The sequence below is a fragment of the Gekko japonicus genome, unplaced genomic scaffold (genome assembly GCF_001447785.1).
Source record: "Gekko japonicus isolate JY-2015 unplaced genomic scaffold, Gekko_japonicus_V1.1 scaffold751, whole genome shotgun sequence".
Lineage (NCBI taxonomy): Eukaryota > Metazoa > Chordata > Lepidosauria > Squamata > Gekkonidae > Gekko > Gekko japonicus.
Genome location: NW_015169196.1, coordinates 543,499 through 553,950, shown reverse-complemented (window position 1 = coordinate 553,950; position 10,452 = coordinate 543,499). Strand labels below are relative to the sequence as shown.

At 54.5% G+C, this 10,452-nt stretch overlaps 1 protein-coding gene across 1 annotated transcript in view; it reads right to left on the bottom strand.

Annotated features, from left to right (window-relative positions):
* The window catches only part of PAX9 (paired box 9), a 41,282-nt gene extending 39,000 nt beyond the window's left edge, over positions 1–2,282 (bottom strand). Inside the window, exons 1-2 of the mRNA XM_015416320.1 lie at positions 2,054–2,282; positions 478–1,104 (exon numbers count right to left, since the gene is read on the bottom strand). Coding sequence (XP_015271806.1) covers positions 478–1,104; positions 2,054–2,057 — 631 coding nt within the window. The 5' untranslated portion in view covers positions 2,058–2,282. The remainder of the gene's footprint in view (positions 1–477; positions 1,105–2,053) is intronic.
* Between the last annotated feature and the right edge of the window lie 8,170 nt (positions 2,283–10,452).

Sequence of the window (10,452 nt, the reverse complement as noted above, 5' to 3'; positions counted from 1 at the left end):
GATTTAGCTGGCAGGTTGGAGTGAAGTTTGTTTCCTGGTAGGGTGAAATGCCAACCGCTGTCTTCGGGGTTATTAACCGATATCTATAAGAAAGCGATGTACATTTTCGATCTGCTGTAATATTTATGAGATCTGAATAACTCCAGGGAGGCTCTAGCGGAGGAAAGTTTATGCCTGAATAAAATCTTGTTGGGTTTTAAGCTGCGACAGTAGCCCTGCTTGGATAAAGAAAAATAAATAAAATATGGAGGATCCACCTCTGCAGTGCAGTCCTTGGAAGTCCTTTCCTGGGAGGAAGCCTCATTGAATAGACCCGAGGAGGGTCCTGGGCCGGCCCTCTTGGGCCAGGAGCCCGCAAGTCCCTCCCACAATCGGGCCCGGGTTTGCTCGGCCAGCTGCGATTCTTGCCTGCCCAGGGAGGTCAGGCCAGCCGCCTCACCTGCTCCCCGCATGGGTCGAAGGAAAGCGCTGGCTTACCTTGGTCGGTGATGGCCCGGATGCCCAGGATGTCGGTGACGGAGTGGGAGGAGGGCCAGGTCCGCGGCATGTGGACGGCGCTGTGGATGGTCGGCACGCCGGGCGGGGTGGGCACTTTGGCCCCCGCCGTGGCGATGGGGCTGGGGTAGGAGTAGATGTGGTTGTAGGGCAGGGCGGGCTGGGGGGCGGCCTGGTGCTGCTTGTAGGAGTCGTAGTGGCTCTGCTGCGAGAGGTTCCCGATCTTGTTGCGGAGGATGCGGCTGATGGAGCTGACCGAGGGCACGTTGTACTTGTCGCACACGCCGTCGGCCAGCAGCCGGTCCCGGATCTCCCAGGCAAAGATGCCGGGGTCCCTTTGTTTGTAGGTCCGGATGTGCTTCACCACCGTCGGCGTGGTGACCCGCGGCTTGCTGCCTCCGATGGCCCCCGGCAAGATGGAGCCCGTCTCGTTGTAGCGGGCCAGGATCTTGCTCACGCAGCCGTGGGAGACGCGCAGCTGTCGGCTGATGTCGCACGGCCGGATGCCCAGCTGGGCTAGTTCCACAATCCGCAGCCGGATCGCGTTGGGCAGGGGCCGCCCGTTGACGAAGACCCCGCCGAGCTGGTTCACTTCGCCGAAGGCGGGCTCTGCAAGCAAACAGAGGCACGGAGCGATGACAAGGGGGCGACCGGAGCCGGTGAGCGCGGGCGGGGGCCCTCCCTCCCTCCCTCCCTCCCGGCCCCAGCAGCTCCGCTGGCCTGGAAAGGTGGCCCCTGCAGGGCACCACCGACACTCAAAGCCCCGCTCCCCGCGCGCTTTTCCCTGGCCGGGAGAACCCGAGGAGTCCGCACGGCAACACGGCGAGGGCTGCCTCTCGGGGTCTGTCTCTTCCAGGCCGTTTCGGAGGAAAGGCGACGCGACTCCGTGGGAGCAGCTCGGAAGGGGCTGAGCGGCCCGGTCCTCCCAGCCCTGGGCCGGCTCGAAAGGAAAAGGCCGGGGGACTCACTGAGGCGCTCCTGGGAAGCGAAGCCTGCGCTACCGAGTGGGCATCCTAGGCAACGTGCTTAGGATCGCAGCCATCTTCTGGACTGTCGGGTCCAGATGGAGACAACAGCGCAAGGAGTTTCCGTGTGCGTGCGTGCGTGCGTGCGCTTAGGAAGGGGGGGGGGTGCGGCTCATTCTTTCCCCAACCTCCCCCCTTCCAAAAGTGGCACCGGACGCCTGGAAGGTCCGTGTTCTCCGAAGTGTGGGGAGAGGCCAGGTCATGGCTGCTGGCTCCTTCCCGCTCCTCTGCCGGCAGCTCTCCAGGGATTCCCCGCCGAAAGACAAATACCTGAGCTCGCTGCGTGTGTGTGGGGGGTGGGGTGGGGGGTGTTTCGGGCGCGGGGCTTCGGCGGCTCCGGGTCCGACGTGCCCAGCGTCGAAAACGAAAGGAACTCCAAAGCAGCAGCAGCCGCCGAGCGCCGGCGGTCCGGCTCCCTCGCCTGCTGCGGACCCTCCGACTCCCGGCCAGACAGTTGGCCTCGCGCCGGCTGGCCGGCGCCTCTCCCGGGCTTGACAGCCGCGCGCCCGCCTCCGCCTCCCCACCCGGCTTACCCATGGCTCCGGCCAGGAAGACACCGAGGCGGCGGCGGCGGCGGCGGCTTCACGATCCCCGCAGGCGGCTGGGCGACGCCGGTTGCCGGCCTCCCGCGATCCGGGCTGGCGAAGGCCCCGGCTGGCCGCGCGCTCCGTCGCGGGAGGCAGCGAGGGTGTCCCGAAAGGCGACCCGGAGGCAGCCACTGGCGCGAGGCAGGGGACTTAAGTTCTGCATTTCAATCGCGCAGCAACGTGGGCTGGGCTGGGCTGGGCTGGGCCGGGCCGGCCGGGGCGTCCCAGACTCTCAGTCACCAGGGGCACGCCCCCGCGGAGGGCGGACCCAAGGCCAGCCGGCCGCCTCATTGGCCCGGCGGATTGACAGACGGGCTCGTCCTGGAAGGCGCTTCCGTTCGCTTTTTTGGCAGTCGTGCCGGATCAGCACCTGGATTCCTCGGGCTATGGAAACGCGCAGGTCTCTCGCAGCTACTTGGAGGGGAGAGGGAGAGACCGACCTCCTTCGGCACGACTCAGCTGAGTATCCAGTCTTTCAGGGCTCCATAACAATCACATTTGTAGAAGATATATCTGTTGGGACAGCAACACTTTCAAGTTGCTGAAAGAAGTTGCCCAGGCGTATTTTTTTAATAAGACACTGAGAGACTGTGATCCGGTCTGACCATGGACTTAACAATCCTTAATAAAAGCAAAATTATTTGGAAGTATGTGGTCTCTTTGCTTTGCTGTCTTTCTTTTTTTTCTTTTTACACGACGTGTAGTCACTCTACACGGGAAAATGCCATAACATTAATGACTGGATGCATCTCTCCTGGACGCCTGAATAACATTACCACACATACGGAGTATAAATACACACACAGCTCTGCCCCCTAACCTACCCTCCCCCCGCCCGTTGCTGAAGAAAGAATACACTTAATTCAAGCGTTCCCACAAGTGCCCTTAAGAGTGCCATCCTAACCAAGAGTTGCACCCTGCTCCGTCCACCGAAGTCTTAGAAGGGCTTAGAAGGGCGTAACTCTGCTCGGGACGGCCCTGAGACTCTCACAGGTCTAAGAAAACTTTTTGGCAGGAGCTTACAGCCGCCTAAAGACCTACGGGTAATTCCTGGCTGATTGGGGCGTATCATTTCCCCTGGTCCTCCACAGGTACCCGGGCGTTGGTGTGTGAATCCACGGGAGTCTCTTACAGGGCCCTAGAAAGAGAAGGTCGCTGGCTTGGGACCACCCCCCCCGACACACACGCACACATCGTGGCCTGCGTCTAAACTTGCCTTTGACTTCGCCAAAGTGCGAACTGAAATAACACGCACGAGCTAAACACAAACTGTGAGCATGGGTTGGCTGAGCTTGCAGAGAGCTCAGCTCTGCCATACTTTTGTGGAAATGAAAGCCTGTGATGTGTGTTTTGGCTGGCACAGTTGTACCTATGAATCGCGGTGTAACAGCGTGCGCAGTATTGACCTGTTGGACAGGTAACACACGCAGCATACGCCGTGAAACCTCAGGCAGAATTTTCCGAACTCCCCCCCCCATTGCAATAACAGCACCTCCAGCCGCGATCCCCAACACCTTACTGCTCACTGCCCAGACAACGTGGTCAGGAGGATGAGGTTGCAGGTTCCGCCAAGGACGAGTTATCCCAGAAATACTCTCGGACCCATCAACGACGGTGTGAGTGACAATCTTCATGGGGGGGGGGGGGAGTTTGCCTGGCTGGCTAAGATCGCTTTCCAACGAGCTATGAAAACAGGAAGGCTGTTTATGGGGTTAAGGCTGTTAAGAAGAGCCCAACGTTGGATTCAATTAGTGTTGGAATTACAGCCCTGAACTGAAACACGAGTAAAATGCGCCTAACCAGGAATGAGCGGGAAACCATAGCGGGAAGAAAATGCCTCCTTGGTGGGAGAAAAATGAGGGGGGGGGGAGTGTCTCTCTGTTTCCAGGGGGAAACGGCCTCGAAGGCTCCAGCTCCGGACGGCGGCAGGCTCTCTTTCGCCGGGGCCGTGAATCAAGAGGCGGCGGCGTTCCATTCGCTTCTGGGCTGACCGCTTCTAAATCATCAGCGGTCATATTCTAAACAAAGGGATTCCTTCCGTGCTTAGACATGCCGAAGTAAAGGCATAAAGCAGCTGCCTGCTCATCCTCTTAACCTTTCTCCGAGAGAACCGCTGTAAATTAGAGGCCCTTCTTCGAGCCCTGCTGTTTGATTTCATGGCCCTTCCCCCTCCCAATATTAACTAGGGAGCCGGATCTACGGAGCACCAAGACAGTTTATGACCACGGCTATCTTGGACAATCTTGAATTTATTTATTTTTTTAAAAAAACCCACCAGGGCATCATTAACTGTTTCTGCCCACCTGAACACTGTTAAAGAGTTCTGTGTGACAAAGAAGTAGGCACATGGCTTCAGCCTAGGGATCCCGACCTTCGGCCCTTAGGGAAATTAATGGTATCATTTGGTAGCCATTACTGACCAGAAATCACAACGCAGTCCACGGCTCCATTTAACAGAAAGCGATTGGGCTGGAGCACATTTTAACCTTCCCTTCCCCACGTTTCCCGAAATCCTTCCCATTGATATGTTTGAATGGCTTAATTCCAGCTAATGAATTCGGAATCTGGGTGGCCAATGCAGTCCGCGGCCCCGACACCTCCGCCCTGAGGAGATGCTTGGAAGCAACTTGTCTACTTTTGTGCGCGCTGTCCATAACTGGCCCCAAATCCTTACAGCGTTCGGTCCTCTCTCGGGCTGCGGCGTTGCCTTGAACTGGCTCTCTGACCCGCGGTCCAGGGGAGCCCAGGCACCTGGGTTTAGAGATCCAAATCGCGCATGCTCCGACGCGAACCGGATGGCCATAAATCAGTGCAATCCAATCCCCTTCCTCGGAAGTAAGCTCCTGCGAATGTAGGCACTGCAGTTGGAGCGGCAGCGGCTTTATGATTGGGAGGAAGGCCTTAATCGCTAACAGCCGTCCCTAAACCCTGCTAACACAGAGGTTAGTTCCATGGATGTCTGGGTTTCCCCCACCCCCGATTTCCAACTAAGGCTGCCCTTCGAGGAGTAAGCCCCAGCAAACATGCCTAGGACTGGGCTGCAGGTATTCTCAGGTTTGGAGACCCGCAGCTCAATTTTAAACAGCATCCCACTCTTCTGAACCCGTTGCTTAAAATGGCACTCCACAGGCCTTAGTCTTAATAACTGAAGGTAGCAGACAGACCACCCCTGTGCCCACCAGGCTGAAATCCTGCAGCTGCGTGCTATGGAATCATAGAGTTACTCAATGTTAAGGCTCTTCGGTCTCTGTCTGTCCTTCTCCCCCCCCCCTCTAGTGTACCCTTAGAATAACACTGGTCGGGCCGAAAAAGAGCGGCTGGTCACTAAGGGAACGGCGCGATTGGCCGGGGCTCTAACCACCAGGCCAGCTGGTTTGTTGTGGGAGTTTTTATTCATGTTCTTATTGAGATATTTCGACGCAGTGTGAAGCCCAGGCGGCTTACAACACTGGTGCTCGCTTTCTGCTTTCTGTCCTCCCGGCAGCCCTGTGGAGTCAGTCAGGTCTGAAGCGGAGAGGGAACGGCCGGCCCAAGGTCGGCCCGCGCACCTCCGCGGCCCAGTGGACGTTTGAAAGCCGGCTCTCCTGGTCTGCAGCTCTAACCAGGCCGGCTCCGGCAGGCTCTGATGGGGACTCGCAGATCTGCCGACCTTCGCTGCGCAGCGCCCACCCCACAAGCCCGGAGTCCTGCGGGCAGAAGCGACCCGGCCTTGCCTGCCGCGCTCCGCCTTCCCTTTCCCCCCGGCAACCGCGGGCGATCCCCGCGAAACTCCGCCTCTCCCCCCCCCTCCCCGGGCAGCTCTTTGGGATCCTTCCCCTGTTCTCAATGTGTGTTCCTGATGTGGTCCTGTCGGAAAAGCTCGTTTACTCTGCCCGGGTCCCCCGGGCTTTAAGGATAATGTTTATCAGGAGTGAACGTGCTCAACTTGTTTCCATTGAACTGCTGAGTGTAGGCTGAAATAACAAAGGTCACATCCACGGTGAGCCGGGCGAGGGCAAGGGGAGCCGAGAGGAATAGGAAAACAGTGTAATAAACAGCAGCCTGTTGATCGCGCTGACCTGCCTGGCAAAAAGATTAATTTCAGGTACCAAATACTGAAATAATTGGAAGGAGAGAAAAGGGAGAGGGAGGAGGAGGAGGGGGCGATTATTCCTGCAGGTCTGAGAGTGGGCAGCCCAAGGCACGCCCGGGAAAGCTGGATCCCCGCTTTTGCTGGGTTGAGAGGGAGGGAGGGAGGCGTCCAAGGCTGGCGATTGCAGGCTTGGGGGACCGAAATGACCCCCCAGTCCCACACCTCCGGCGCCAGGCAAGCCCAACAAGTGTGCTCGCTGGAGCCTGCCAAGCCGAAGGGGGCGGCAGGAGGGGGGGGGCTGCTGAGGCTGAACGTGTGAATGGCCGGGCGACCTCCACGCAAAGAGGGGAGGACCCTCTAAAGACCCCTGACAGTTTGGTCTGCGTTTCGGCAGCAGGATTTGACATCCAGGGAAGGGGTGGGGGACTTAGAAGGAGTCCGGACGCATGCGTTATTATCACCTGCCGTACCACCACTCCCATGGTGTGTGTGTGTGGGGGGGGGGGCCTGCAAGGAAAGGGCGCAGCAGAGGCGCCAGAGCTGGGCTCAGGCGGCGCGTGGGAATCGGCTGCTGAGTTTCCCCGTTTAACCGTGGCGACGGCTTCTGGGCTGCAAAACTGAAGCACCAGCGCTGCAGAGAAGCCGGTTTATCCGGCGCCACAATAGTTGGCAACCTGGGTTCTGCGGCCGATTCGCTGCTCGGGCACCACGTCCAATCCCTCCCCGATTATCCCAATTCTATTCTTCTTCCACCACCATCTCCGCCTGCCGAAGGGGAAATACATCATAAACTCGATCCTATGCGGAGGCAGGCGCGCCTCAGCCCAGCAGTTTGACCCCACTAAACCTTTTGAAATAAATGGGGTTCAGAAGGGTGTAACACTGTGGTCTACTCAGAATCCCCCTCGGGTCTTTTCAGCGGGGTTTTCTCCCAGAAAATCGTTGGTAAAATCGCGCTGGCAGGCTCACTGCCTGAATCTGCATAAGATCGGAGCCATAGTCCCAAGAGTAGGAGTACCAAAAGGGAAACACTAAATTCGTTTACATCCAGCTCCCCACCTAGTGAATTGGTCTACCTGCTCCTTGCACGTGGGTTCATAGGGAGATCACAAACCAGTGTCTCCAAGGTGCCGGCTAACGTACATACTGTTGGAATCAGACAGAATAATCCGGCTACTGGGAGCACTTTGTGCAACCCGATTCCATATATATTTACACGGAGGTAAGTCCTACTTGTTTCAGTAGGGCTTACTCCAAAGTAAACGTGCTTCAAACTGTAGCCTTTCAGAGTGCCAAAGAGCCTTGATACTGATTGGATACTGTGATTTAGGATCACAGGGTATAGCCACATGCCAGAAATAAACAGGGCAGTCCCGATCCACAGAACCAAGCGTCTCTACTTCCTGCATAGGATCAGAGCCTTAACAGGCCGAAACCTGGGGGCACTCCCGTTTTATTAGGTTCTGGGGTACAGTTTTATCCTAGCGGCTTAGTTCTGAATTAGGCTGCCTAGTAACCAATGTTCTCTCTAAGCTATGGAGTCTTGTGAGCAAACATTCTACTTTGTGAGCTACTGGCATTAAAGTTGTGAGCGAGCGATTTGGCTGCTGCATAAATTAGTTTGCTCTGAAGCCATCCTTCCTGAGCTAAGACAGAAATGTGTGAGTCAGAGGCTAAAAAACTGTGAGCTAGCTCACACTAACTCAGCTTAGAGGGAACACTGCTAGTAACCTATTCGGTATTTTAGGTTGTGATCCAAGCAACGTTCTGATGGGAAGATTATGCTGAGGGCAGTGGCACTTATTTTTGAGTAGAGGTGTGTGTGTGTGTGTTTGAAGTCTGCAGTGTCCAAATTACTGGCATTATAAAACTAAGCTGTCTCGGGTAGGTGCCTGTAGAAGTGGCATACATTTTTGACTAATATTAATGAATAATAATAATGCTATGCATCTGTAGGCGTTTACTTCTAAGTAAGCGCTGTAAGCATGTTTCAAATTTGTATAGCTTGTATGAAGTCCTTGGTCCGAATCTAAGCACATGTAGGTCCGACATTTCAAGCAAGTTCCAATGGAGCTACCTCCTTTCCTTCTAAAATACGCGTGTTTCCAATTTAAGGGAAAGGTCTTAAGGTTGCTCGGGTGACATTGTTTTGGAGGGATGCAGGAAAGGGGGCAGCGAGATCTCTGGGGAGGCTTTGGCCTTGAGAGGGAGGAGGAAGAGATAAAAATGAGACTCGGTGTGGAGATAATGGGACGAAACGACACGTCATAGCTCCGAGATGGTCTGGAGCAAGGGCCCTTGTCTCCGAGCGATTGTCTCCCGTCTAGGATCTGAAAGGAATAATGAGGCGCTATAGGCATATCTACTTGGGACGATTTATTTCTACCCCATTTTTCTCCACAGCTAGGACCCAAAGTGGCTTACAGCTTTCTCCCCTTCCCCGTTTTGTCCTCACAATAACCTTGTGAGGTAGATTCAGGTGGGCAGCCGTGTTGGTCTGAAGCAGCAGAACAAAGTCCGAGTCCAGTGGCAGCCCTAAGACCAAGACAGTTTTATTCAAGTTTTATACTCGAATAAAACTGTGTCGGTCTTCAAGGTGGCACTGGACTCGAACTTTGTCCTGTGAGGTAGGTTTAGGGTGGGAGAATGTGACTGGCACAAGGTCCCACGAAAAGCTGCCACGGAAGAGCGGGAGTTGGCATCTGGGTCTGTTAGATCCTAGTCGGACGCTCTAAGCAGTAGGTGACGCTTAGGACCTGACGAATATGTCTATCAGGTAGCCAGACCATGAATCTACGTCTCTCACAACGAATCCCGGGACTACGCGTTTCAAAATCTTGCAGCTTTGAAACTCACCCCCCCCCCACACACACACATCAGCCTTTGACAGGAAACACACCTAATAGGGTTAGCAACAAGGAAAACCTAAGCTAACACTGACTGGACACCTGTTATGGATAACATCTAAAAACTACGTTTCATCCCCACATATGCAATATTTATATAGCACCTTAAAATTGTTTTTATGGTTTTAACTTGTTTTTAAATTGCTCAGATTTTATTGTAAGCCGCCCTGAGCCTGTCGGTGGGGAGGGCGGGGTATAAATCAAATAAATTAATTAATAAATAAACCAACAGTATTCCTTACCAACGTAAGTATCTCTTGGGCCACTTTCCATGTAGAACTCTCGCAGGCCCATTTGCTGTTGCTGAACCTCCTCTTGCAGCCCAACTGGTAGGGCTGAGAGATCTTTTTTTAAAAAAGAAAGGTGCATCTCTTCTTTACCCACCTGACTACCGTGATATTTTTCAGAGCGAAAGATACAGGAGGCCTGATCCTATGCGCATTTGCTAGGTAGAGTCACAGCGCAACTTGATTTCCAGTAAGAGTCGAAATGGCGGCCCCGACTACCTTTGCATCGGGGCATTCATATGGCCTGTAGGGAGAAACTCTCTCCTTCCAGACTCGCAACTTCTGCACTTGCTGGGGGCAGGCCTGTAGCTACAGTGGGGCATCTCGGGGCTTGGCCCTCTGACCTACCGCCAAGGACCCCCCCACTTCTCATTCAGCCCAGACGCTCCCTTGGGGGGGGGGTGCCTCCTGCGCCCTGACTTATTTAAAGGCCTCCCAAATTAAAAAAAAAAATCCTGGCTACGGGCCTGGCTGGGGGTCACTTCCTATAGCTGCAACCCTGATGGGTTCCTCTCTGTGCAGGATCTGGCAATTGCTACACATGTTATTCTCAGAGCACTTGTATCCGCTCAAAGAGGAGACTTCCCTTAAGGTAAATGTTTCCAAATGGCCAAAAAGCTTGGAAACCCGACCCTGAAAACCTTTTTGCGAGAGGGGGGAAGTTTTCAGTGAAGTATCTATATATGTATTTAAATGATGCTTGTTTCCAAATACTATAGGCTTTTATTGAAACCTTAGGCTGGAATTTTAGGACCACTGGCTGTGGGAGACTTTGTTGAATGTTCTTTCATAGGGACAACTTGCAAGTCAGTGGTTTGAAGTTTGTGGTGGTGATCTCAGTCAATAGAATGGATGTTCTTTATCCCCCCTGTTGGGTATTACAAGTTGAAAACACTCAGTATATCTGGGGTTAAATATTTGTTTATGTTACTCACAGGAAGTCACATGTTTCTCATGTAACCAATGTTCTTTAGATGTAGGAAGCCCGGGAATTTTCTCCCTGATCTAGGGATTTGATTGGGACTAAAGTGTCAAGGTGTATTACCATTTTATGGCTCCTCTTCCCGTCTTTGTTTGGTG